The sequence below is a fragment of the Rhineura floridana genome, chromosome 3 (assembly GCF_030035675.1).
Source record: "Rhineura floridana isolate rRhiFlo1 chromosome 3, rRhiFlo1.hap2, whole genome shotgun sequence".
Classification (NCBI taxonomy): Eukaryota; Metazoa; Chordata; class Lepidosauria; order Squamata; family Rhineuridae; genus Rhineura; species Rhineura floridana.
Genome location: NC_084482.1, coordinates 228936430 through 228963810, shown reverse-complemented (window position 1 = coordinate 228963810; position 27381 = coordinate 228936430). Strand labels below are relative to the sequence as shown.

General features: G+C 46.9%; 3 protein-coding genes across 5 annotated transcripts in view; 2 read left to right on the top strand and 1 right to left on the bottom strand.

Annotated features, from left to right (window-relative positions):
* Window positions 1-2002: 2002 nt before the first annotated feature.
* Window positions 2003-11416, bottom strand: LOC133381841 (zinc finger protein with KRAB and SCAN domains 7-like). Of its 3 annotated transcripts, none has more exons than XM_061621368.1 (6): window positions 10696-11416; window positions 8420-8976; window positions 7719-7842; window positions 6371-6456; window positions 5685-5811; window positions 2003-5016 (listed from the first exon to the last, which is right to left on the bottom strand). In XM_061621368.1, exons 2-6 carry the CDS (start codon window positions 8840-8842, stop codon window positions 4202-4204), a joined length of 1575 nt encoding a protein of 524 aa, XP_061477352.1. In that variant the 5' UTR covers window positions 8843-8976; window positions 10696-11416; the 3' UTR covers window positions 2003-4201. The 3 variants fall into 3 exon arrangements, with proteins under 3 accessions (XP_061477352.1, XP_061477353.1, XP_061477351.1); XM_061621369.1 differs by lacking the exon at window positions 10696-11416 and adding an exon at window positions 9800-9867; XM_061621367.1 differs by lacking the exon at window positions 10696-11416 and adding an exon at window positions 9584-9643.
* Window positions 11417-11549: 133 nt separating this feature from the next.
* LOC133379103 (zinc finger protein 420-like) overlaps window positions 11550-27381 on the top strand; it is a 29402-nt gene continuing 13570 nt past the window's right edge. The window contains exons 1-9 of the mRNA XM_061613713.1: window positions 11550-12131; window positions 13262-13825; window positions 14630-14705; window positions 15703-15788; window positions 15988-16114; window positions 17040-17135; window positions 17660-18616; window positions 23452-23532; window positions 26057-26233. Coding sequence (XP_061469697.1) covers window positions 13463-13825; window positions 14630-14705; window positions 15703-15788; window positions 15988-16114; window positions 17040-17135; window positions 17660-18616; window positions 23452-23532; window positions 26057-26233 — 1963 coding nt within the window. The 5' untranslated portion in view covers window positions 11550-12131; window positions 13262-13462. The remainder of the gene's footprint in view (window positions 12132-13261; window positions 13826-14629; window positions 14706-15702; window positions 15789-15987; window positions 16115-17039; window positions 17136-17659; window positions 18617-23451; window positions 23533-26056; window positions 26234-27381) is intronic.
* LOC133381878 (cytochrome c oxidase assembly protein COX19-like) lies at window positions 22673-27318 on the top strand. The gene is made up of 4 exons (XM_061621444.1): window positions 22673-22759; window positions 23452-23532; window positions 25498-25576; window positions 25873-27318. The coding sequence occupies exon 4, from the start codon at window positions 26355-26357 to the stop codon at window positions 26634-26636; it is 282 nt and encodes a 93-aa protein (XP_061477428.1). The 5' UTR covers window positions 22673-22759; window positions 23452-23532; window positions 25498-25576; window positions 25873-26354; the 3' UTR covers window positions 26637-27318.

Here is a 27381-nt window from a genome sequence, read left to right as displayed (position 1 = left end):
GTTTGTGGCACTGAATGTCAGAGACCTCCAGTCTCAAAATGCACCCAGAATTATTTATTTAAAAACATTTTTTAAGAAGTTGTGACAGAAATTGGGCAATCATTCTTTAGTAAAGGGTTGTAGCACAGATCGATTGATTAATAAATTTATTGAGCATTCATCCTGACTTGCACAAAGCTTAAGTGGGTGCTAGATTATATCTGAACTTTATTGAGCATTTGTTCTGATTTCTTTGCGGAGCACTTATAATTGCTTCCCATTAATCATTTGTTCATCCCACACTTTTCCAAACAACAAGAAAAGTCAGATTCTTTTTAAAGTGGATTTGTTGTACCAGGGTGACAGAGCCCTTTAATCCATCTAAATTGTGCACCTAAATTTCCCATATGCACTAGAATCCCCCTTGGAAAATACTGACAGGCTGGAGGGACCAAACATCCGGAGCTCTGGAATGCGTTGCCATCAGTATGTTGATGACACGCAGCTCTATTTCTCCTTTTCCTCTTCTTCAGGTGAGGCTGTCAATGTGCTGAACCGGTGCCTGGCTGCGACAATGGACTGGATGAGGCTAATAAACTGAGGCTCAATCCAGACAAGACTAAGATGCTGCTAGTGGGTGGTTCTTCTGACCAGATGGTGGATGTCCAACCTGTTCTAGATGGGGTTGCACTCCCCCCGAAGGAGCAGGTCGTAGCTTGGGGGTTCTCCTAGAAGCATCTCTGTCACTTGAGGCTCAGGCAGCCTGGGTGGCACAGAGTGCCTTCTACCAACTTCGGTTGGTGGCCCAGCTAGGCCCCTATCTGGACAGGGATATCCTGGCTTCAGTTGTTCATGCTCTGGTAACCTCCAAGTTAGATTACTGCAATGCACTCTACATGGGGCTGCCTTTGAAGACTGTTCAGAAACTGCAGCTTGTGCAAAATGCAGTGGCCAGATTGGTAACAGGGACCAGATGGTTCGAACATATAAAACCGATTCTGGCCCGCTTGCATTGGCTGCCTGTATGTTTCCGAGCTCGATTGAAGGTGCTGGTTTTAACCTATACATCCTTACAAGGCTTGGGACCACAATACCTGATGGAACACCTCTCCCAACATGAACCCACCCATACATTAAGCTCAACATCCAAGGCCCTCCTCCATGGGAAGCCGGGAGTCTGGCAACAAGGGAGAGGGCCTTCTCAGTGGTGGCCCCCAAATTATGGAATGCTCTTTCTGATGAGGTGCGCTGCTGCCAACACTGTTATAGTTTCGGTGCCAGGTCAAGACTTTCCTCTTCTCCCAGGCATTTTAGCATGTGTTTTTAAATTGTTTTTAAACATTTTTTATTTTATTTTTTAAAAAATGTGTTTTTAAATATGTTTGTTTTTAATGTTTTTAATTGCTGTAAACCGCCCAGAGAGCTTCGGCTATGGGGCGGTATATAAATGTAATAAATAAATAAATAAACTTGGGGGGAGGTTTTAAAATGGCTGCTCCCATGAAGATTGGCATTAAATGCAGACTTCGCAATTTGAGCATCAGACCAGCTCCCCTCCACCACTTTTCCCTGCTTTGTTTAAAATCCAGCTTCTGAAGAGTTCCGGAGAGCTCAAAAGATTTTGCTTGGTTACTCCTGATAAACCTTCTTATGAACCTAGTAGATCTAACAAATTATCTGTCCCGGAAACCCCATGACATTTGATGGAGGAGAGTTGATGGTGATTATCACAATGCTGCAGGGCACCAAAGCGATCACACAGCAGGCACTTTCTATACTAAGTCACAAAAGTTTGCTGAAAACTTCTCCTTGCTGCCAGGCTAATGCAGACAATTAAGAACATTTCCCATAATAGTCAACTGATGATCTGCTTTAATTTTGGGGTAGTTTTTATTGTACTAGAATTGTTGTAAATCACTTTGATTTTTTTTTTCCCCCACCCACGGCATAGATGCAAGACCCTGCCAAGGTCCCTTCCACTTCCATCACTTCCCCAAACCAATCATATATTCTACTAATCCAAAGGAAAATAGATAATAATCGGGCTTTTGTGGTCCTATTTCACAGCTGGCTATTTCAGGAGTAGATCAGCGCCATTATATTTCTAGAGGGCAGCATTGCTCAGTAAATTATCACCATCTTCTGTGGTAAAAGGTGTTCCTATTTAACACACATTTAAGCTCTAATTAATCTTTGCATCTCATTACCATTCAACGTCCACCTTACAATTTCCCACTTTTGTACACCGGCTGACTAAGATATCATGTCATCCCCCTGGCAAAGTGGGATAGCTTATGCCATAATAAATCATTTGAGGGTTTTTAAGGTGATATATGACTCTTTGTTGTTTTTCCATTGTATCTTTATTCCCACCCACCCACAAGGAACTCAGAATTGTTTACATGATCATTTCCCTTCCTTTAATCTCCACAACAACTCTGTAAAGGAGGTTAAGCTGAGAAAGAATGACAAGCCCAAGATCACTCAGTGAGCTTCATGGCTGAGCAGGGATTTGAACCCAGGACTTTTCTGCTCCACATCCAAACATGTTATCACCATACCAGCTTGGGGGGGGGGGAGTCCTGCTCCCATTTGGCTTAAAGATCAGCTTCAGAGGCCCTTCAGTCAATGCCCCAGAGAGTAGTTCAGGAAGAAACTTGATTGCAGATGCACAGAAGAGGCAGGGACAGTTGTGGAAAAAACCCAAACTTTGTGGATTATTATTATTGAGGAAATAAACAGATGTTGTCTTATCAACAATCCCTACATGTTAATTAATGGCAACACCCATCTTTGGAACTTCTTCTGCCCCCAAATCATGGAACTAATTGAAATATGAATGTGTACAAATGGGTGGGAGATGCCTCTGGTCTATGCTGAATGACAACACCCATCATCCATTGGTCATGCTGACTGGGGCTGATGGGAGTTGTTCAGCAAGCTCTGGAGGTCCAAAGGTCCCCCACACCTGCCTTAGAATGATAGTAGGGGCAAGTACAGGCACGGGAAACCTCTGGCCCACAGGCCAAACGGGGCCTGCCAAGGCTCCTAATTTGGCCAGCAAGGCCATTTCTGCCCAGTGATGGCCACCTGTCACTCATCTGATGACATCAGGTGTGGGTCAGGTGAAGCTATAGCTGCAAAGGAAGAATTGGGAGCCTTGGAAATGTGCTCTTTTGGAAGTACAGATTGCATTCAGCAATGTTTAAATTTAGCACACTGCTGGGCCCCGAATTCACGGCCACCTGATGCTGTATGTCAGACGACTGACAAGTGGGCAGCCCCACTCAGGTGTGAAATGTGGGTTGACCCAATTGGATCTAACCCACCAGCCAAAAGGCTGTTCATCCCTGCGCTGAACAGTCTATTTATTATTTGATTTATATCCTGCCCTTCCTCCCAGCAGGAGCCCAGGGCAGCAACTGCGTATCAGAGATGGGGCAGCGTTGGATCCAGGCAGCGAGCCAGATTGTTAACCTCCACTCTCAAGAGTCCAAAACAGCATGCTGTAAACACCAATGAACTGACTGGTAATTACAGCGAGCCCCTTTGAAGTCTGCGTGCAGGTGCAGTTTGAATCGAAACCATTCCTGCAAGTGGACAGAGCAGGGCTTGCTGTTTGATGCTGACAGTGAGCCCCTCAACTGCACTGGAGAAACTTCTGATGGGGAAATCCTTAGTGCAGCTGATCCCTGTGCGTGCAATGGAACCATCAGGAGATCACTTTAAGCCCCCGTTGTTCCTTTGTAGTCTCTGTTACTTAACCCTTACCAGATGCGGGGCAGGTGGGTATGGTTTGAGGAAAACAGTCTGATGAGCCCGTTTAGGACCTAATTAGGCCCATGGATTGGAGATTTCCAATGTCTGGTGCAGTAGTTCTGGCACAGTGACATTAACCTCTACAACCATGTTGTTTGAAAGAATACATACACCCATATGAACCTATCCTTGGCTTAAGGTCCACTCTAGAGTCGTTGCACTCTGGTGCTCCACTAAAGAAAGATCATGTAAGCAGGTATGAGGAACAGGGCCTTTCCACTGAGGACCCCACACCTTTGGAATTCCTTTCCCAGAGAACCCCCATCCCAGTTGGTGATTTTTAAATGGACCTTAACCCCCTTTTTATTCCACCACACTTCCTCTGTGATTTTTATTGCTGGCTGTCCGTGTTTGAACCTCATACCGTTTAGCAGAATTTTTAAAAAATGAACTGTTCCTCAGACTAAACCTCCCTTGTATGGGTTCTTTGATGGGAAGTGAGGGTGTTCATCCGACAGAAGCTCTTTCCACAGAGGGAGCATTTATATGGTTTCTCTCCCGTATGAATCCTGTAGTGTCTTGCAAGACTTGCAGTCACACTGAAGCTCTTTCCACACTCTGAGCATTTATACGGTTTCTCGCCCGTGTGGATTCTTTGGTGTCTTGCATGGGTTGCAATCTCAGTGAAGCTCCTTCCACACTCTAAGCACTTATATGGCTTTTCCCCAGTGTGGATTCTTTGGTGTGAAGTCAGGCTTAAGTTTGTACTGAAGCTCTTTCCACACTCGGAGCATTTAAATGGTTTTTCCCCTGTATGGGTTCTTTGATGGGAAATCAGGTTAGTTCTCTGACTGAACTTCCTTCCACACTCCAAGCATGTATATGGTTTCTCCCCTGTGTGGATTCTGTGGTGACGTCTAAGAGTTGTACTCAGAGTGAAGCTCTTCCCACACTCCGAACACGTATATGGTTTCTCTCCCGTGTGGATCCTGTGGTGCCTTGCAAGACTCGTGCTCTCGGTGAAACTCTTTCCACATTCGGAGCATTTATACAGTTTCTCTCCTGTGTGGATTCTCTGATGTGGTCTAAGGCTTGATTTACTATCTTCATTTAGAGGAATCTCGTTCCTTTGGTTTCCTTTGCAAAATTCTTGTTGGACTGGAATTTCTGAGAAATCAGAATTTTGGAAATTGACCAGTTTATTCTTCCACTTCTTTTTCACTTCACTTTTTATGCTCTGCTGGTGGTTACCCACTTTACTGCTCTCTCCCCCATCACCTAGAGGAACAGAAAGAGAAGTCTAGGAAAGGAGAAAAGGATATTCCAAACAGGAAAGAAACCCAATTAACTATGGTATTAGTTACACAGCAGGGCTTTCTTTAAAAGAGCTTCATTTTAGTTTAAGGGTTGTATTCAACTAATTTTTACTCACAGTAGATCCACTGAAATTAATGGCCATAGCTAACTTAGGTCCATTAATTTCAATGGACTACTCAGAATAAAAGTTTGTTGAGGGATATAATCCTAAGTGTTTTTAGTGCTTTTATGGTATTTTAATGCGCTGTTGGCCTTTCTGGCTCAAGTCTGTATTTTGGTGTCAATATGATGAACAGTGGGATTATAACTGAGTAAATAACAAAATGGAAAAGATGTGACAGGGAGGCAAATCTCAGTACATATCCTTCAGAAAGACTTAAGTCCCTTTTTCCCCGAGAGCCTTTCTGCAAAATTTCTTAGGGTTTCTCTCCTCAAGATAAGACTTCTCTGTTAAGGCAACCTTTTCGCAGTAAAACATTTACTGTTTTTTTTTTTTCATGCCTATGCCTTAACTCTATTTCTGACACATTATTAATTGTTTTAATTGTATTTTTCTAAAGATGTCAAACAAAGACGCTTGCAATTTCTGACTTTCATATCCATTAGCTAAAGCAAAGGGGGATCCTTACCCAGAGAGGCCAGATTCCCATAATTCTCCTCCATGACTTCTCTGTGCAGAGCTCTTTGGCCCGGATCCAGCAGAGCCCATTCCTCCTCTGTGAAATGCACGGCCACCTCCTCAAACATCACCAGACACTACAAGAAGAGAAGGAAAATGTTTTCTCCTTGTGGGAAGTATGTGGAATTCCCTCCCTACAGGGTAAACCTAAGAATCCACAAAAAGGAGAAGAAGCTGAGGTGGACGGAAATTCTCCTGCAGGAGCCAACATTTTCTCAGCAACATTCAAAGCTTTCAGTGTTTTTATTTAATTATTATTTTATTTATTACTAGTATTTATTAGTCACTTTTTTCAACAACAGAACTCAAAGCGACTTACAAAAAGGAAGCAAAATCACTGTAATTGAAATAGCGAACAATTACAAGACAAATTTCAAGCAAAAAATACAACCATCATAGAAAAAATAAGAAATAGCAACTATTACAACAACACAAGAACTATTTCCACACTGTAAGTATAACATAACATGTTATAGGAGGCCGCATTAAACGTCTAATCAATATTGCAAAAGTAGAAGAAAATTAAAGCAGTTTCAAGTTAGCTACTGGAGCTCATGATGCTTTCGAAACCTTCCCAGTGGTCAGTTTTGATTGGCAGGGGCCTCCCCGCCATCTCTGGAACCCTTCTTCTCCTACCTTATGCAGAGACTCCACTGCAACCATTTTGGCTCCATTGCAAAGCGGAGGCTGTCTGGAAGGAAGCTCCAGAGTCGTGTCACCGCCTGGGAAGGAGACAAAAGACCTACTCAAGGACTTTGGACTGTAGCATCAAATCCACTAAATGGCCTTGCAAGCCCCAGGGAGGGATTCCACCTACGTTTTTCAATTTATTCCTAAGATCAGATATCAATTGGTGTTTCTATAGAACAGAATTAAAATGCACAGAGCGTAAAGAAGGGCCTTTTCTGTTCTGGTGCCCCCCAGCCTTTGCAATGCCCTCCACAGGCTGATCAGACCGGCCCCCTCCTTGCACAGTTTCCATTCCCAGGAGAAAACATCTCATTTTGCCAAGACATTTCTTGTCATTCTTTCCTGTTGCTGGGTCTGATTTTCTGCATCGATTGTGCTGCCTTACAAGTTTGTACGAACGTTGAGTATTGAATCGATCGATCAATCAATCAATTGAATTAATCTGTAAAGTCAAAAGAGAGACTTTACAATCACTTTAAGACCACTGTAACACAGACACGAACAGCAGTCGGACTCATCAAAGTTAGGAAATTTAAAAAGTGAGGCACCCAAAAACCCTCCAGGAATTCCATCATTCTTTAGCCCCCACCCTGAAAGTCCTCCCCCTCCCTTCTGGGAGGAAAGGCAGGATAGTTAGTTAGTTAGTTAGTTAGTAAGTAAGTAAATAGACAGACAGACAGACAGATTGAATGAATGAATGAATGTCCAGCCACATTTGATGTCTGAGGTCCAGGTATGAAGACACTCTCTCCCCTCATTGGTTTTGGCTTCAGCTCCTACAAACTTCTGAAAAGCCCAGAAGCTAGTTCAGGCCAGTGGCCCACCTAGTCCAGCACCCTATTCTCACAAGGGCCAGCCAGATGCCCCAATGTGAAGCCCCTAAGCTGGACTGGATTGCAAGAGCAACCCTCCCCTCCTGCAGTCTCCAGCAACTGGGATTCAGAAGCCGGCTGCCTCTGACCGATAGAGTTACCCTCTTTCAGAGCCGTCTATGTTGGCAGCCATCGCTGCCTCTTGTGGGAGGGAGTTCCATAGTTTAACCATGTGCTGCTTGAAGAAGAATTCCTTTCTCTTGTCTGTCCTGAATCGTCCAGCATTCTGGGGTTATGAGGGAGGAAGGAAAACGTTTCTCCACAAGGGCTCAGTTGAACCAGTGTGGTCTCAACAGCATTTAAGAAGAACGATGAGAGGAGAGAGCGAAGTGTTTCCCCACCCAAAGCTGAAGGGGAACATAACAGCCGCCAGGACTCTGGGGAAACAAATCTCACTGAAGCCCAGCCCCATTGATCCTTACCTGGTGGGGCAGCGGCGCCATCGCCCTCCTGTGTGATCCACCTGGCTAGCGGCCTCTGGACGGAGTCCAGGGGAATCCTCTCGGTCTCCGGGACATCGCTGGCCACTTCTGACTCCCTCTCCTCCTGAAACAGCAGCGAAAAACTCCTCAGGCAGGGAAGGCGAAGAGGCACTTATTTGGCAAGGAATGGGGCTTGCAAAGGCCATAGGGTGGGGTGAGACACGAGGGGCTGGACAAAACATTCAGTGGAGGGTATTTCAAGATTGTACTGGCTCTATTATCCAGCCCCGTGGAACTCCCAGGATGAAAGTGCTCTCTCTCATCTAGTGGTGTTGTGGCAAATTCAGGAGTGCAGGGTCCCTTCATGATAGTCAAGCCACGCCTCCCTCACAGCCATACCCCCTTTTCCACTTTCCCTTGCACCCTTGCTCTCCCTGTCGTCTCGCAAGCCAATCAGCATGAAAGGAGAGGCCATGTGTTAGCTATTGAGAAGAGTCTTCTCGGCGGCTAGCTCACTTTCTTTTATTCTGATTTGCTCCAATAATCGTGAAAGGACAAGGACTCTTCTCAGTGACTAACACTCCCTTTTCATGCTGATTGGCTTTGGCTCATACGTAGGGACCTGCCTTGGACCCTGCACCCAAAAAAGTAATGGGTGTATGACCCCCCACGTCCCTGGATGACCACACCCCTGCTCTCACCTGCCGCTCCTCTTCATCCTGCTTCTTCCTCTCGGCCTGGCTCAGGAGGAAGCCTTCTGCCAGGGCCACCGCTTGGGAACTGGTCTCTGGCCTGCATTCCCTGACCCAGCTCTCCATCTCCGGGGGGAGGACAGCCAAGAACCGCTCCAAGACCACCAGGTCCAGCATCTCGGCCTTCGTGTGCTTCTCCGGCTTCAGCCACTGACGGTAAAGGTGGTGGAGCCGGCTGCACACCTCCCGGGGCCCCTTGGCATCCTGGTAGCAGAACTCCCTGAAGCACTGGCACTCCACTTCCGGGCGGGCATCTTCACCCACGATCTTCTGCACTGTCCTTTCCCAGAACCCCCCAGTGCCCCTGACTCCGACGGCATCAGGGTCAGGTCCCCTTCCCAATTCAGGTCCAGCTGGGTCTCTGGCCTCCATCTTTGCTCTGTGCTCCAAAGTGACTGAAAGCCTCCCCCCGTCCCGGCTGTCAGTTTTTGTCCTGGGGCTGCAAAGGCCAAGAGGGGGTCAAGGAGTTGCTTTTGCAGGCACAGAGGACCCCAGGCAGCTGCTCCCTGCAGGAAAAGCAGACGGTGGGAGGTTAAGACTCACTGGGGAACTTCTTTTGGGGGGAGTGGGGGGTTCGGCGTTTGAGTCCTTCACCTGCACCGAACCCTGCGGCTTTCCCCTGGTTGATTGTCACACAATGCAAGCTCCCCCCCTTTTGCCATTGTTCTGTCTCTAAAAAAAAAGTCCTCCCGATCTGCACACTTGCACACACACCCACTTCGCCTTTCCTCTGCCCCCCCCACCCCAGTGTCTGACCCCCCCACACACACACCCAATCCTCCCTTCCACGCCTGGAAGGGGCTGGGGAGGACAATGGGGGGTGGGCAAATCAGGCCAAGAGGCCTCTGGGGGCAGGGCTGGAACCCCCCCACCCTGGGAAAGGGGAGGGAGGAGGGACCTGCAAGGCAGGGAGAGTGGGGAGGGGGCTGCAAAAGGCAGGCAGGCAGCCCCTCTCTTGCCCCAGAGGGAGGTAGGCTGTGCGACTGAGCCTTCCAGGTCTTCCCCAGGACCCCCCACTCCAGGGAGCACTTTCCTTTCCCTTTTCTAAGCTGAGGTTTCCTGGGCCGGCCCTCCAGACCTCCCCTTGCACCCAGAAAGGCCCCCTGCACCCACCAGCTGCTCCTTTGCCAGGGGAGGGGAGGGGAGGGGAGGGGGGAGCTGGACAGGAAGCCAGCACCCCTCCTCCTTTGGCACCTCTCTAGGACTATGCAGCTCTCTTCCTTTAACCCTTTGTCCCAAATGGAAATGGACTGCCTTGAAGTCGATCCCGACTTATGGCGACCCCATGAATAGGGTTTCCATACGAAGCGGTATTCAGAGGGGGTTTACCATTGCCTTCCTCTGGGGCTGACAGGCAGTGACTGGCCCAAGGTCACCCAGTGAGCTTTGTGGCTGTGTGGGGATTCGAGAGCTTAACTAGGCTCCCTCCCTCCTCCTCCTAATGGTTCCCTGTCTTGGGGAGAGCCACGTGCTCAGACTCCAAGCCCCAGGAACCTGGCTGGCTACCCACCAGGGATGCTCCCTAGAGAGACAAGAGCCTGTGTTAAGTAGTGGGTGGGGCTAGATGACCTCCATGGTCCCTTCGAGTTCTATCACTCCCCAGTCAAAGTGACAATGCCCAAGATTAAAATGAACGCCCAACAAGGCTTGCACAGGATTCTTTGCTTCAATAGAGGTCGTGGTGTTGTGCGCTAGAACTCCATTATGTGGTGAATTGTGTTCCTGTTTCCCAGCAAGTTATTCCAGGGGTGGATTTAACATCACTATATTTTTATTCCTACCCACGCCAGGAAACTCAGCGTTGCTTACATGGTGCTTTCCCTTCATTTTATCCTTACAACAACCCTGTAAAGTAGGTTAGGGTGAGATAGCATGACAGGCCCAAGATCACTCAGTGAGCTTTATGACTGAACGGGGATTTGAACCCAGGACTTCCCTGGTTCACATCCCAACAGGCTATCCCCTCCATCGCACCAGCTCCTTCTTTGCCCGGGGGGTGGTGTGGTTATTGCTGTCACAGCTGCAATAATTCAGTTCAGCCTCGTGAATTATTATTGTGGAATTCAAACAGATCTTGTCTTTGCACTCACCACTGGAGCTTCTCACGTCGATAAACGATGGAACTCACCGAAGCATGAATTTGTGCAAATGGCTGAAATACGCAGAAGCTTACCTCCCTTGCCCCTTTACTTTTGACAACCGAGATGCACAGTTTTAGGACCCACCTTGTTTTCGTGATTGTAAGTTGTTTTCAGTTGTTTTGAAGGATGCATCTTAAATTGCTGTAACTTGCCCTCAGGCCTCGGGGTGAAACAAATTAGTTAATTAATAATAATATTTTTTTCCTGCCTGTGAGATCTCCCCCCTGGACCTGTTCATGGGCTCAAGCCTGGCTCTTGGGAGGAAAGGCTGATGTTGCCTTCTAAGGTTTTCGCTCCAAAGGAAGTTTCATGCCTATAGATTTTGCCACGTGTTCAGCATTATAAAGCGGGGGGGGGGTGTCCTTTTTTCTGCCAAAGGGCCGCTTTCTGGTCTGGGCAATCTTTTGAGGGCCATATACTAGTGGTGAGTGAAGCCACTAAAAATAAAGTTAAGATTCCAGTCCTCAGGGTTCTGAACAAAGGGCTGATTTAAACAGGAACGGAGGGAGCCGCGGCATACCGAGTCAGACCGTTGGTCTATCTAGCTCTGACTGGCAGCGTCTGTCCAAGGGTTTCGAGCCGCCATCGGGGGTGGAACCTGGGCACCTTCCGCATGCAAATCACCTGCCCTACCCACTGAGCTACACAGCCTGCAACTGCCTCCCTGCCCTGCATTTAACTCCTGCCCCCTAGGCCGGGCACTGTCATCTCCATCCTGCCTTGCACGTCCATCCCTGGGGTGGGGGCGGTGCAAAGTCACGTTGCCCCCACCTGGTGCTCCTTTGCCGAGGGAGGGGGGAAAGCGTGTCTGTGTGGGTGCTTGGTTTCCTCTCTAGGACCGCGCGACTCTCTTTCTTTAACCCTTGCGCTGAGTCCACTCCCCCCCCAAATGCAAAATGCCCAAAGAGGAGGGATCAAAAGGGTTCTTCTTCCACGTGACTCTGCTGGGGGGGGGAGAAGGAGAGAGTCTCGCAGGCGGGGGCGGCGGTAGCAGCGGCGGGGCTCAGCTGGGCTTTTGCACGCGCCCCCTGCCTGCCCTCCTTCCGAGGAAGCCGGGGGCTCCTGCACCAGCCAAGAGATTGGGGGAAAGGTCTTTTTGGAAATTGGAGGGGAGGGGCTTGCTTGCACTCGTTCGCGGGTGGGGGAACCATTTGCGGGATTCCTGGATCCTTAACACACACAGCCCCACGGTGCAGCTGGTTGGCCTCCGTGAGGACAGGGTGCTGGGCTAGTGGGGCCTCCGTTGGTCTGATCCAGCCGCTGTGGGGCGCCCCTGGTGTTCTGTTGTCTGAGCAAGAGCATGGGAAAGGCCCTGGGTTCAACCCTTGGTATCTGCAGGTAGGGCTGGGAAGGCCTGGCGTGAGACCCTGCAGAGCTGCTGCCGGCCAGTGCAGGCGATACTGAGCTAGGTGTACTAAGACGCACCCCCCACCCCCGCTTCCTGAGTTCATCTGCAACAGCTCGGCTTTGCAAACTGAAGATCCCCCCAGCGCCACCACGACGTGTTGAAAGGATCTCAGGTAACAGGCAGGGATAATTTGTCCAGGGTCTGGGGGGGGGGCTTAGTCCCCCAACATATTTGGGAGCAGGGTCCCTATGGCTTCAGCATCCTACAAACTAAGCATGGAAAGGGAGTGTGTTAGCCACTGAGAAGAGTCTTCTAACATGCTTCCTTGCCCTTTCCTGCTGATTGGAGCCGACCAGAGTCAAAGGAGGTGAGTCAGCCACTGAGAACTCTTTTCTGTAGCTCACACACTCCCCTTTCATGCTGATTGGCTCCTAGAGATGTCTGCTGCAGACAAATGAGATGGTACTGGTAATAATAATAATAATGCTGGGAAAAACAGCAGGGAGTAGGAAAAGAGGAAGGCCAAACAAGAGATGGATTGATTCCATAAAGGAAGCCACAGACCTGATCTTACAAGATCTGAACAGGGTGGTTCATGACAGATGCTCTTGGAGGTCACTGATTCATAGGGTCGCCATTAGTCGTAATTGACTTGAAGGCACATAACAACAACAACAGCAGAGATGCCTGCTGTTGTGGGAGAAGGCATTAGCAAGGATCTCATTCTCAACCCAGGAGGAAAAAAAGGGGGAGGGGTGTGGTTGTGACTATTGTGAAGGGACCCTGCACTTCTGAATTTGCCATTGCACTAATGGGCTAGCAGGTGCTGTGAAAATTCTCCGGCCCCAGACCTTGGTGAGACTCCTCTGGAAGGAAAGGCTCTTCTCTGCCTCCAGGGAGAGGAGATGAACGGAGAGAGGAGGGAGGGTGGCTTTTCCAAATCCATAACCACAGAGAGAGAGAGAGAGAGAGAGAGATTCCATAACGGAGAAGTAGACTGAGTGAAGAGGCCATTGATGCTGATGTTTGGGGGAAGAAACAGGCATGGGGAAGCGTTGTCTTTTTTTGTCGGTCAGCTGTATGGATCACATTTCTCGGCTCAGAAAAATAATGGCTTCACTGGACATGGACTTGGCAAGTGTCCACAATCCAGGATGTGAGCTTTTGAGTTACACAGAACTCTTTCTCCAGGTGGAGTTTTGAAATGTTTTAATGTCTTTTAAATGTTTTAACATTTTTAACGTTTTGTTTTAATGTTTAACGTTTGTCTCTGACTCTTGGGGTGCATTTCCTTTCCCTCAGGGAGAAGCTCAGCTTGATCACTGGACGCATCCGGTTGTGCCCCTACAAGTGTCTACCTGTCTGGTGACTACAGTCGGACTCACTGGCTGTGTGAGGCGAAGGAGGGGCCTCCTTGTGCAATTCTGGCCCTGCGAATGAAAGGCAGGTTCACAGGAAGGAGGTCCTTTGGCCTTTGGGGAGCTGCATTTGAGGAGAGAGAAGATGGATGTGCCTTGCAGTGGGGAATTCTGGGAAGGAACCGTGGAGAACGTCCTGGGCAGGGACGCCACTAGCTCAGATGTCCAGTGCCAGCACTTCAGGGATTTCTGCTACCAGGAGGCCAAAGACCCCCGTGAGGTGTGCAGCCGACTCCACAGTCTTTGTTGTCAGTGGCTGAAGCCGGAGATTCACACGAAGGCCCAGATGGTGGACCTGGTGGTCCTGGAGCAGTTCCTGACTGTCCTCCCCCCGGAGATGGAGAGCTGGGTCAGAGAGTGCAGAGCTGAGAGCAGTTCCCAAGCGGTGGCCCTGGCGGAAGGCTTCCTCCTGAGCCAGGCCGAGGGGAAGAGGCAGGAAGAGAAGCAGGTGAGAGAGAGAGAGAGAGAGAGAGAGAGAGAGAGAGAGAGAGAGAGAACGTGTGTTCATCCTGGGAGCAACCAGGGCCTCCCAAGGAACAGTGTCCTAAAAATCCCCACCTGTACTATATCTACAGGAGAGGTGTCCAAAGTCGAAGCCAGTCTCTGAATCGGTGGCGTGGGAGGGGGCTACGAAATAATTCCGGGAGAGGGAGAAGAGCTTGGGACAGCCTAATCTCAGGGTTGCAACAGAGGTTGGGGGAAAGCCAGCAAGGGGTATAAATTTAGGGCCAGCTCGTGATAACGAGGGAGCCCCAGCTGAGGAAATATCCCACCCTCAGTGTTCAAAAGGGTTGAGAGAAACAGGACACACCTGTTTGTTTAGGAAATCAACAAGCCCTGTAGACAAAACCAGGTTATTAGAAACACCTTAAAATGTTATGAAGGGTGGCAGAAAGCAATGCAAGAGTTACCCAGCTTTTGTCAGCCACATGTAGGACTACCTGCCTGTGGGGTGAGACTCCATGGGGGGGCAGAGGCTCTTGCAGGGCAAGTTTCCCCCCATGAGGCCACATCAGCTCACCTGGAGAGGCTGAGAGATGAAAGCGTTCCCTGTTGCCTGATTCCATACGCAGTTTGCCTTTTTGCACATTGACGCAAGAATGTTGGATATGAATGAAAAGGGACGTCGTGCCAAATTTCCCTTCATGAATGTAGCCATCAAAATATATTAAGGACACCAACCCCACAGCCTGTTTTTCATTTTAACATGCCTTTGCATCCTTTTATAGTTGTTTGTGAACCTTTTTTGAAGGCTCCGGCAGACAACAGGAAGCGGCTGCTGACGAGGTGGACCACGCAGGAGTGTAATCGAGGTGCCATCTCGAGAGGTAAGGACCTGTTGGGCCAGGCCGACGGGGGCCCATCTAGTATCCTGTTGTCACAGTGACCAGCCGGATGCATGTGAGTTTGGGTGCAGGATATATTCAAGGTGCTAATTTCAACCACACGCGGCTTGGGGCCCCAGTACCTGAATGAATGCCTTTTCCATATGCCAGGCCCTGTATTCATCCAAGCAGGCCGTTCTCTTGAGTTCTCTCTCCGACTGAAGCACAGAGGATGACAACAAAAGGGAGGGCTTGTTTTCATGGGCCACCCCTCGCCCCATTTGTGGAATCCTCTCCTCCCCAAAAAGGCTCATCTGGTGTCCACTTTAACACCTTGTTGGGTGTCAGATGAAGAGCTTCCTGAGAACATAAGAACATCTCTCAGTACTTTTAACTTCATCCACTTGGGCTCCTTCTAGAAGGAAGGGCGGGACATAAATTTAATAATAAATAATTTGATGGTTAACTGTATTTCTGCTTGAGGATTCTGTTGTTTTAATATATTGGTTATGTTGTATTTATGTTATGATTTGTATTTATTTACGTTTTCATTCTAAGTTGCCTAGAGACAATGGCATTTGGAAACACAAATGTAATAAATAATGCTATTTTTGTAATTAGTTCATTTATAAATCACTCTTCACAAATATCACGGAGTGGTTTGCAAGCTATAGTATAAAATATATAATTACGAACAGCTACTGAAACCGTCATGATTAACACAAAACATGGCCCCTTACCTGCCTCACATTTTGAAATTGCCTTAAAAGTAAACGGTGTTAACACCGAGTGAAGGAGTTTACAAATTGCCCCATGCATTAAAAATAATAAATAGCAACTAAACAGTATAGTAGTTTAAGATGATAATGTCCAAACCAGCATTTTGAATTGTGCCTAGGAGCCAATGTGAGGAAAGGGGGGGGGGTTGCACACAAGGAACTGAAATGCAAAATGCCTACAAAGGATGCAGTCTCTCCATTTCCTTTGTCCTCTCTCGCAGGCAGAGGAACTCCAGTGGCAAGTCCTTCCAGGCCTTCTCCAATTTGTGGTGGAGTGGAAATGGTTGCTGCTCGGTCACGTGGTCAGGTAGGACAAGAATCATTGGGGACCTGAGCCTGGATGCCTCTGCCCCCTGCACATCTCTTCCACTTTCCTTTTACATCTGTCAAAGCTGCCTGCTCATGGAGCATTGGCTCAAACCTTCCGCCTCCTCACCTTTGCTATTTTTTTGGATTGTTACATTACCTGTCAGGAGAAACTCTCCTCCTCCTTCGTCTTCTTTCAGGGCCTGGTGACCTTTGAGGAGGTGGCTATTTGTTTCACGGAGGAAGAGTGGGCTCTGCTGGCGCCGGGCCAAAGAGCCATGCACAGGGAAATCATGGAAGAGAATTATGGGAATCTGGCTTCTCTGGGTAAGGATCCCTCTTTGCTTTGGTGCTTTAGGGACCAGTGAACATGACAGTGGCTGATTGGGTTTCTCAGAATGCTCTATTTACCAACAAGTAATAGTTCTTCCCATCAGAGCTCACAAGGCAATGTACACAAAACCCTAAATGGTAAAACGATTGCTTCCTTCTCTTCCACCCTGGCAGGATTGTGGGGTCTTCAGCCCATACCTGGTGACCTCTTTGTAGCCACAGCTGATGGCTTCAAACTTGAATCTTGGAGGCCACCTTTTGGCATCACTTGGGAGTAAGTGGGATGGTCTGAAAAAGGACTCCTCTGTTGATGCCAAGAAGTGCTATGTTGGCTTCCTCTCCGTGACTGCCTTCCTAATACGATTTCAAAGCATGGTGGACAAGCAGCAGTCACATTCTTATGACCTATTGATGCTTTTGGCTGCAAGCGATAACCCCAGAAAAGATTGGCCAACTGCCCAGAACTAGAAGAAAGGGGGGGAGCAGAAAACATTTTGCCTTTTGTGCTTTTCAAGGCTTGACTGGACGCTATGAGGAGGTCTGCATACCTGGATGTATAATATTCTGTACACGAGGATTAATGCATACAATATAAAGATTCTGAGATGGGAAATGTACATAAATTAAACATGGGGCTAGCCCATAACTGTGAGCAAACAACAGCCACATTCTTATGACCTACTGATGCTTTTGGCTGCAAGCGATAACCCCAGTCCTTGTAACTCTCTCTGCTACATTCCTGTGTGCATGAATTAAAAAGGTCTTGCTATCTTACCTCTGGACCTCCATTATCTTGCCATCTTTGAACCTTCATGGGGTTAAATTGGAGGTTGGGCGTGGAAATATGCTAGCTTAGAATCCCTGAATGTAAGGCCTGAGAGTGTCAGAAGTAACTTTTCATCTGTTTCCTCATCCAAAGAAGAATTTCTGGTTCCCAAACGTGGCCTCATCTGCAGGCTGGAAGAAGGAGAAGATCCATTTGTCCAGCGCTCCAAGGAAGGAGAAAGAACAGCAGGTAACAGCCCAAGTATTTGATGGAATCTTTAAGTGTATCAGGCTGTCAGTTCTTTTTTTATGCTGAGTGTCACCAACATGAACTTGAGAGTTCAGTCTGGGGCAACAGCCAGGAACAATCAGGTCCGTGTACGTTCTATCTGCTGGGGAAGAGGGAGGCTACAGGGCTGGTTCACATGCGTCAGACTTTGCAATACCAGACCTTGTGGAGTATGCAAATATAAACCATCCACTGGTCCAACTTGCCTTGTGGTATTTTTATTCTCATTGGTTTTTTCTCAGTTTTTTTTCTCCAGTGTCTTTGGTGGGCTTTCCTAGATATTTTTCTGGAGATGCCGGGGTGTGTACGTGAATTTTATGCGTGCAAAGCACCAAAAGTCCTCGGTTTAATAAATTTGGAAGGATCTGCCTCCTTACCCTACGAAGAGTTTTTGAATCTAACATCCATAACGGCAGTAATTCAGCTTGTTCCCTGATCTGAAGCTCCTGTTCTCCCTCATCAACTCTCTCTTCTTATTCCTGCAGGTGGTGAAAATGAGGTGAAAAGTGAAAATGAGGGTGAAGAGCTCAGAAGGAAAAGTGAAGCAAAGCACAAGTGGAAGAAGGAACCCTTATCTAAAGGGGCCGCCTTCCATGAAATTCCAGTACAGGAAGAGCGTCGCCAAGCAAATCAGTTCCTTCTGACTGAAAACTTTTTATCTAGTAAATCAAGCCTAAGTTTGCCTCATGAAAATTACAATGAGGAGAAACCACTGAAATGCTCAGAGTGCAAGAAAAGCTTCAGTCACAAGAACAGCCTTAGACAACATCAAATAATCCACACAGGGGTGAAACCATATAAATGCTTAGAGTGTGGGAAAAGCTTCAGCTGGAAGAGTGACCTTAAAAGACATCATAGAATCCACACAGGGGTGAAACTGCATAGATGTTTGGAATGTGGAAAAAGCTTCAGCTGGAAATGCGACCTTAAAAGACATCATAGAACCCACACAGGGGAGAAGCCATACAAATGCTTAGAGTGTGGGAAAAACTTCAGACGGAAGAGGAACCTTACTGCACATCAAAGAGTCCACACAGGAGAGAAACCATATCTATGCTCAGAATGTGGGAAAACATTCCGTTGGAAGAGCGACTTTATAGGTCATCAAAGACTGCATACGGGGGAAAAACCACATACATGCTTAGAGTGTGGGAAAACATTCCACTGGAAGAGGGATTTTACTACACATCAAAGAGTGCACACAGGGGAGAAGCCACATAAATGCTTGGAATGTGGAAAGAGCTTCAAACAGAGTTCGCATCTAAGTGTACATCACAGAATCCACACAGGGGAGAAACCATTTAAGTGTTTGGCATGTGGAAAGAGTTTCAATTGCCACGCAAACTTGAACAAACATAGACATTATAGGAGCAAGTGTAGAAATTGTAGTTTTTCTGACCAATCAGACCTTAACAAACAGAGAAGTCATGCAGAGGAGAGTAGTTAAATACTCAAAATATGGCAAAAATTCCATCTGGATGTAAGCTGCCCTACAATGGAGTACTTGAGGGTCATGTCCAGGCGGCCCATCATCTGATAAGAGGGAGGTTGCCGCTACAGGGAGGGGAGATTCTTTATGGTGGTTCTCCCTTTGTAGAAATATCTCCCAAGGGAGCGTTGTCTGACAATAACGCTTCAATCTTTTTCACATCAGGCAAAGAACAGCGTGTGGAAAATAATGGTGTTGAAGCCCACATTATACACAGCATCAGAGCAGTCTTGCGTTTTTGCTTTCTCTAGGTCACCTGTGGTGGATATACTTTTTCCCATGTGGATGGGTGCCATCAACATGGAAAGAATTGGTGAACACTTCAGCTAGTTGAATTGTTTGGTTTTTCGGTCAGGAGGTTCGGCTCCGGCACACTCCTTGCGCCTTCTGTTCCAACAGCAGGGACTAGCAAGTCACCACAAACATTAGGACCCTGCAGATGCCCCCTTGTATCTCTCAAGATAATCTACAGATTCACAGGAGTGGTGCTCTTGTACTCTTATTTTATGCCCTCCAACCACTTGAGCTCAACAGTATGTTGAAAAACTATGTACATTTATGACTAACAAGCAAGTCAGCATAACATTTCATTTCCATCTCTTACATAATCCCTGTTTTACCCAATATTTACCACCCTTTCCTTCTAGGAAGCAACAGACCATGGGGAACCTCTGGGCTATTTAGCTCTATTTAGTTTCAACAAACCAATATTTTTTAATTGTTTATAACACTAGTTCATGTGCGTGCTTACTCAGGAAACATACGGACTTCAAAATGGGATATTTCGTTTTAAAACTTTCCCCCCTTCCATTTTGTTTTACATCAAGATATAAATAAATCTATCCTGCTTCCATTTTATCCCTGCCTTCTTCTGTTCTTACAGGCAGGTCAGGCTCAGGGCCACTCAGTGGGAGCATTGGAACACCAGGTTCCTACACCCAGACCCCTCCAGGCCACAGGCTTCACTGGGCACAGCAGGCCTCTCCAATTGGCCCATGCATCTATTTGGGGCTAGCCATGCCCATGTGCTGATCACCCGACATCAAATGATGTCAGGCAAGGGATAGTAAGAGATAAGGGATATCTTGTCTCTTAGTATGACAATCCTGACAAAATATATAATTCCTCCTTGAAAATGAAAAGGAACAGGGGGATCTCTCATCCCTGAACTTGCAACTGGAGATAAACCCTCTGCCTGCTCTGAAGGAACAGGCAGAGGTGTTATCTCTCACCCTAGCACTGTGGTGCTTAAGACTATGATGTGAGATGGTGACTGTTGGGGCTCGCAGAGTGGAGGGCAGAGAGCCCAGGAGTAAGTGGAGCCAGAGCGCTCTGTGGGCAGAACCGACTAATTCTGGTTTTGCCCCCATCCACCTCTGTGCTGAGTTCTGCAAGGGTGACCCTGTCACTAAAGAGGAAGTTGACCAGCAATGCCACACCCCAGACTGGTGGTAAGAAAGAAGGCGGGCAGGCAGGTAGGTGAGGCCTAGCTGAGGGTAGCCAGAGCGTGATGGGCAGTGTCCCATTTGCCAGCCTCCACGGAGGGAGATGAAATCCCTCTGCCTGCTCTTTAGAAATCTCCTTTGAAGAGGAAGAAGGGACATCTTTCCGGGACTGGAGTGTAGAGGGATGGCAATTCTGATTATGAGCGTGTGAGTGCGTGATCTCATGCATGTATGTGTGCTGTCTGCCTGGCCTCTTGTGCATGTGAGCTTGTAACAACAGAAGGGGGAATAGAGCATCATGCTTTTTTCTCTTCACCCTGCCCACCATTGGAATGTGGCTGCCTGGAAATTAGTCCTGGCACTAAGAGATTTCCCAGTCCTGGTCTATCCCCTACAGGAGATGGCTTTCCCCTGGACTGGGCAATTTTTCATCACCTAAAATCTAGCGGTCAGCTTCTGCCCACCCTAATCAATAAGACTTTTAAAAAAACCTCAGAAAATCTTTTAATGTTAGCTTGTCATATGATTCAAAATTGGAAATACTCTTTCTGAAGCAAGTACTTTTATGTTGCAGAGAACTATTTGCTTTATAGTGAATGAAATGGACTGCCTTCAAGTCGATCCCGACTTATGGCAACCCTATGAATAGGGTTTTCATGGTAAGCAGTATTCAGAGGGGGTTTACCATTGCCTTCCTCTGAGGCTGAGCCACAGGTATATTTTCTAATTTTGCTGGGTTCAGTTTTGCAGAAATGACCTAGAGATTTTCTTACTACAGTATTGTGGGAAATATATCCATCAAACTAATTGGACGTTTTGTGTTCCTGTCCCGTAAAAAGGGGGGCTGCTCATGTTCCATTTTTTTTTTACCAAACTCTCCCCCCAGTGGCTACAGCTTGAGAGGCTAGAAGCATTTTAAAACAAAATCTCTAGGGATGGACCAAATTGCCAAGACCATTTTTCAGCCATGTCTGGGGGAGGCAAAATTATTTTGGGAGGAAGAGAATTGGTGCAGTAGCGAATTTCTGTCCGCTGAAGAAAGGTAGAATATACATTTTTTTAATTTATTTAAGTGGTGGGGGTTCCTTGGTGACCTTTGTTGATTCTCTTTTGTTGCTTCTGTGCAAGAAGAAAAACAGTTTTTCCACCTTTGCCAAGAACTTCAGAAGAGCCTTGCTGGATCAGGCCAGCGGCCATCTAGTCCACCCTCCTCACCTGAGCGCAAGAGCAAGTCTTTCCACTTGCGACTCCTAGCCTTTTCCTCCCATCAATTTATCTAATCTTTTAAATCCACCCAAGTTGGGGGGCATCACTGCCTCCTGTGGGACCAAATTCCACCGTTTAACATTTATTTATTTATGTTATTTTATTTATATCCCACCTTTCCTCCCAGCAGGAGCCCAGGGCAGCAAACAACACTTGAAAACATCATAAAAACAGACTTTAAAATATATGAAAACATCTTTGGAAACATTTTTTTACAAAGCTTTAAAACATTTTTTTTAAAAAAAGGTTTAAAAATGTATTAAAAGGCAATTCCAACACAGACACAGACTAGGATGAGGTCTCTATTTAAAAGGCTTGTTGAAAGAGGAAGGTCTTCAATAGGCGCCAAAAAGATAACAGCCTGTCTAATATTCAAAGGAAAGGAATTCCGCAGGGTAGGTGCCGCCACGCTAAAGGTCCATTTCCTATATTGTGAAGAACGAGCCTCCTGATAAGATGGTATCTGCAGGAGTCCCTCACCTACACAGCACAGTGATTGACAGGGCATATAATGGGTAAGAGGGTCTTTCAGGTATCCTGGTCCCAAGCTGTACAGGGCTTTGTATACCAAAACTAGAACATTGAACTTGGCCTGGTAGCAAATGGGCAGCCAGTGCAGTTCTTTCAGTAGTGGGGTGACATGTTGGTGATACCCTGCCCCAGTGAGCAGTCTCGCCGCTGCATTTTGCACCAGCTGCAGCTTCCGGACCAACCTCAAGGGCAGCCCCACATAGAGTGCATTACAGTAATCTAGCCTGGAGGTTACCAGTGCATGGACAACAGTGGTCAGGCTATCCTGCTCTGGAAATGGCTGCAGGTCTCTTACTAGCCGAAGCTATGCGCATGAAGTATTTTATTTTCCTGTGTCCTAAATCTTCCAGCATGCAGCTTCATTGGATTTCAACAAGTTCTGGTGTTATGTGAGAGGGAGGGGAAAAAAAACTTCTGTGTCCACTTTCTCCATGCCATGCATAATGTTTGTACAGTTCTGTCCTATGGCCTCTGACTCTAAACGAAAAAGCCCCAAACGCTGCAACCTGTCCTCCTCACAGGGGAGTCCCTCCATCCTCTTGATCATTTTGGCTGCCCTGTTCTGAGCCTTTTCCAGCTCCACAATATCCTTTTGGAGGTGAGGTGACTGGAACTTCACACAGTATTCCAAATGTGGCTGCACCCACAGATTTGCAAAAGGTGCAAGGAACGCAAGACGTCTGAAGAGAGGGAGAGAACTGGGCTCTGCTTCCTAGAGAGGCAGGATGTTGTACTAAATGGGTGTGTGGGTGGGGGGGAGACAGTGGCCGAAGGCAGGGAGGGAAGTAGCTCTGATCTTGGAGAGCAGGAGGAGGAAGGCTGAAGCGTGCCCAGGACTCAGGACAAAGAAAGAGGTACAAGCCTGGGGCTGATGCAAGGGGCAGGAGCTTGCTTTTGGGGGTTGGAGGGGAGAGCCCCCCTCAGGTGATCCATGGGGTGGGGTTCTGACGTTGCATGCAACTCTGCTGCAGAGTTGGGGCCCAAAGAGGTGTAGGGTTGCTATTGCACGATCCTCTGCAAAACTCCCCCGGAGATCAGCTTAGTAGCTGCGTTTTCTCTTTCTCCTTTTACTGTGGGGTGGGGGACACTGGGAGGGGTGTAAAAGCCAGAACGGGCCCTTTATAAAAGAAATTGATGCCAAAATCACTGGGATGTGTTAGAGACACTTGAGAACAACATTTAGGGACAAAAACCATTCCGATAGCATTTTTGATTAACCCTTTAACAACCAAAATGCCCTCTGGAACGGAATGAAACAGCCCGGAACGGCAACTTCCCGGCGAGCCAGACCTCCGAAATTCACCAGTCCCACATGACTACATGGGATGCATGCAATAAGACACCAAACGTCCACGAAAACCACATTCCGATACCCGTTCCGGGCTATAATACGCTTTTACGTAAAACAGCCCAGAACGGCGACTTCCCAGCAGGAGATGGGCCCTTGCCTTTCTTAGCTTTGAGGTTACAGAAATTGTTTGATATGGAATCCCTGACTTTTTATGTTGTGGTTAAAAGTAACTTCTCTTGTCTGTTTCCTTGAAAGAACGAGACCTCGCTTCCTGTAAGGAAGAAGGAGAAAGTCTGTTTATCCAGGTCCCCAAAGAAGAAGAGGAGACCTCAGCAGGTTGGTGCTTATCTGTACTGTGGAACCTCTTTTGGTCTGGGGATGGAAGCATTTTTCTGTTCCTGAGTAATGTCATCGAGGGGAGAGTCGCCCATCAGGCGGTGAGTTCTCCTGGTGGACATCTTGGATGGCTTGAATGGGAGCTGGAGAAATGCATGGAAGAGAAGGCTCTCAAGGGCTACAAGTCAGGATGGCTGTGGCCTTCTGTCCTCCTCGTTTTTTTAAGATGTTTTGTTTTAAAAGTGATTTTGGTGCTTCATCATTTATTTGCCCCTTTTGGTCTGGGGATGGAAGCATTTTTCTGTTCCTGAGTAATGTCATCCAGGCGAGAGTCGCCCATCAGGCGGTGAACATCCCGGATGGCTTAAAAAAGGGAGCTGGAGAAATGCATGGAAGAGAAGGCAAGGTCTACTAGTCCTCATGTTTGTGGCTTACCTCTGGAATCGGGGGAAGAGCAGCAGGAGATGTGCTCTTGCTTTCTCATTCGCTTGTGGGCTTCCCACGTGTGTCTAGTTGGCACCTGTAGGTCAGGCTTCTCCAGCCTTTTGGGGGCCTTGGGCACAGGGTATCAATAAGGCCCTTATTCCCTCCCTCCCTCCATACCCCTCCTCCCGCTTGGCCCCAGCCCTTTAATATAAAACAATATGGTAAGCCCCTAAAATTAATACATACTTTTGAATTTCACTGCTTGCCTTTTTTTTATTTTTGTGCACAGATGTATCTTAGCCTGCAGTCGTAACCCCACTGACCTAAAGTCTCATTGGATTCAACCAGGCTTACTTCTGAGTAGACATGGTTCAGATTGTGCTGTTGTAGATGTGATTCTGTTTTGGGAAACCCTGGGCCCTCCAGATGTTATTGAACATCTGGTGGGCCCCAGGATCCCCTCGCCTGGTGTAATTTAATCTGCAACCCTTACCTGGGGGTGAGCCCCACTGCTCTCGCTGGGGCGTACGTCTGAATAGATGTGCCATTTATTAGGACTGTTTACATCCGCAGTGGCAAGGGTTCTAAGCCTTTTTCCTAGATTCTAAATGGGATGCAAACCCGCCTCTTCCCATTCCGGCCACAGAATTAAACATAAAAATGCTAAATATCAAAGTCTTGCGCTTCTTAGCTTTGAAGGCTTATCAGTGGAAGAGAAGCGGGAGATGGTTCCTTATTTATTTTATTATTTGATTTATATCCCGCCCTTCCTCCTCCATTCGTGTCCAGTTGGCCTCTGTGGACAAGGCCAGGTTCAGGTTATGGGGGGCCCTTGGGCACAGGGTATCAGTGGGGCCCATATTCCCTCCCTTTCCCCCACGCCCCCCCTCCCCTTTGGATGCATAACAATATGGCAAGCTTTTATATTTTCAAACAAGAAAAGCAACACAGCAGCTTTGAATTTCACTGTTTGCCTGTTTTTTGTTTTTGTGAACCATCTAATTTAGTCTGCAGTTTAGTTTGGATTATGCTGTTAATATGTACAATTCAGGCCGCAGTCCTGTATGGACTTACCTGGGAATGAGTCTCATTGGTCTCAGTGAGGTTTACTTCTGAGTAGGCATGCCATTGGTAGTATTTAAATATCAGACAGGTGCCATCTCTGTTATCTTTTCGGTGCCTGTTGAAGACCTTCCTCTTTCAACAAGCCTTTTAAGTGGAGACCTTATCCCAGTCTGCGTCTCTGTTGGTATTGCTTTATAAAGTGTCCTTAGTGCTTTCGTTTGCTGCCCTGGGCTCCTACTGGGGGGAAGGACAGGATATAAAAGCTGTAAAAATATAGCTATTTCGTTAAAAAACATGAAAGTAGTTTACAACATGTTAAAAACAACAGCCATAGAATAAAAACATTATTAAAACTCAAATTGATAAAAATCAAAATGATTCCTCTTCTTAGCTTTGAAGTCATGGGGAGGGGGTTGATTTGGAATGCCCAAATATGTTCAAATGTGACTAAGCTTGCCTGTTTCCTTGAACAAGCCAGGCCTCATTTCCTGTTTGGAAGAAGGAGATCTGCCTAACCAGGACTCCAAAGAAGACGGGAAGGACACCTCAGCAGGTAGATGTTTAGCTACATTGTAGGGCCTTTATGGAACTGAATATTTCACCCACCCTACATTCCTGTGTAATATCTTCCAGGGCAGACTGACCTATCAGGCTGCGAGTTCTCTTGGGCGAAGTATCTCCTTCCTCTGAGTTTTTCTTCATCCACAGACCTCGGGTTGGTTGTGAAGGCTGAAGTGGTGCTCTTAAAATAGTGTTCAAGCTCCACCCTCTTCAATGACACTGAACTTAGACAGCATCCCTTCCCATTTCTGCCTTGTGCTACTAACAGGATTTTTTCCTCCCCTCAAGCAGGTGATGTGCAGGATCGTGAGGATTGTATGGGGCCATATCAATGCACAGAGCGTAGAAGGTGCTTCAGAGAGAATGCCAAGCTTACTTCACACTACAGAACTCACACAGGGGGGAAGCCATATGAACATACAGATTTTGGAAAGAGCTTCGGCAATAAAGGAAAGCTTTGTAAACGTGAAAGAATCCACACGGGAGAAGCCTTATAAATGTATAGAATGTGGAAAGAACTTCAAAACTAAAGGACACCTTTATCAGCATCAAGCAAGCCACACAGGGGAGAAACCATTTAAATGCATGGAGTGTGGAACTAACTTCAGGACTAGAAGAAGCCTTTATAAACATGATGGTTTATATCACAGTGAGAAGAAACCACACCAATCTCCATTCTCCAGTGAAACACCCATGAATTGCACTCTAGTAGAGTAACATGCATGGTTTGCTAAGAGGCACAGCGGCTGCCAGGGGAGAGGATCTTCGCCATGTCTACGGCTATGAACTTCGGGACTGAAAGCTTCAAGCCGAGGCCACCAGACAAAGGCTCTTTCCCTTTGGATAATTTCGGTGAATGTACAGCATTCAAAGAAAAATTCATGAAGTGTCTGAAGGAGAATAGGTTTGAGAATGCTTTGTGCAGACAGGAATCAAAAGAATATTTAGAATGCAGAATGGAGAGGCAACTTATGTCCAAAGAACCGCTGGAAAAGTTGGGATTTAAAGACCTAACAGAAGAGAAATCAGAAACCCAACCTAAGACTTTGTAATGAAGAGAAAGGAAAAGGGAGAAAATCCTGACCATCTCTTATGGAAAGCAGCAAATCTTCAGTAGTACATATTGTGCATTGTATATTTCAAATGTGATTGCAACATGAAGTGCGCCTTCAAAGAAAATGCTGTAACTGTTGGCCAAATAGAAGAGTTACAGTGCAAACCTATATGCTGTCTACTCAACAATAAGTCTCATTGAGTTTAATGGGGCTTACTCTCAAATAAGGGGATAGGATTACTGCAATCCTATCACCAATTTATTGGGAGTAAGCCCCAGTGAACTCAGTGAGAAGTACTTCTGAGTAGACATGTGCTGATACAAAACAAGCCTCCCCTCTGAATAATGAAGTTTTGTAGGAGATACAGTAAATGGTTTTCTTTAGGGGTTTGGGGTGTTAATGGTTACTTTTTTGTTTTTAAATAATTGTTTTATTATGTTCATAATGTTGAAAAGTTGTTTTTGGTTATTATATTTGTTATGTCACTGTTTTATTATTTTTTGTTATTAGGAAATTGTTTTTGCAATTGTTTTTGACATGTATTTTTGTTCACCTTGTTGTAAGCCGCCTTGAGCACAATTTTATGTGGAAAGGCGGCATACAAATAAAATGATGATGATGATGATGATGATACCTGCAGAGTCTTTTCATTGCCCCCCCACAAGGCTTTCTATGTCCTTCTTTCCATCCCCGCCACTGTGCACAGTTTTTAATATTGTTCCTTGAATATTTTAGGAGGTTG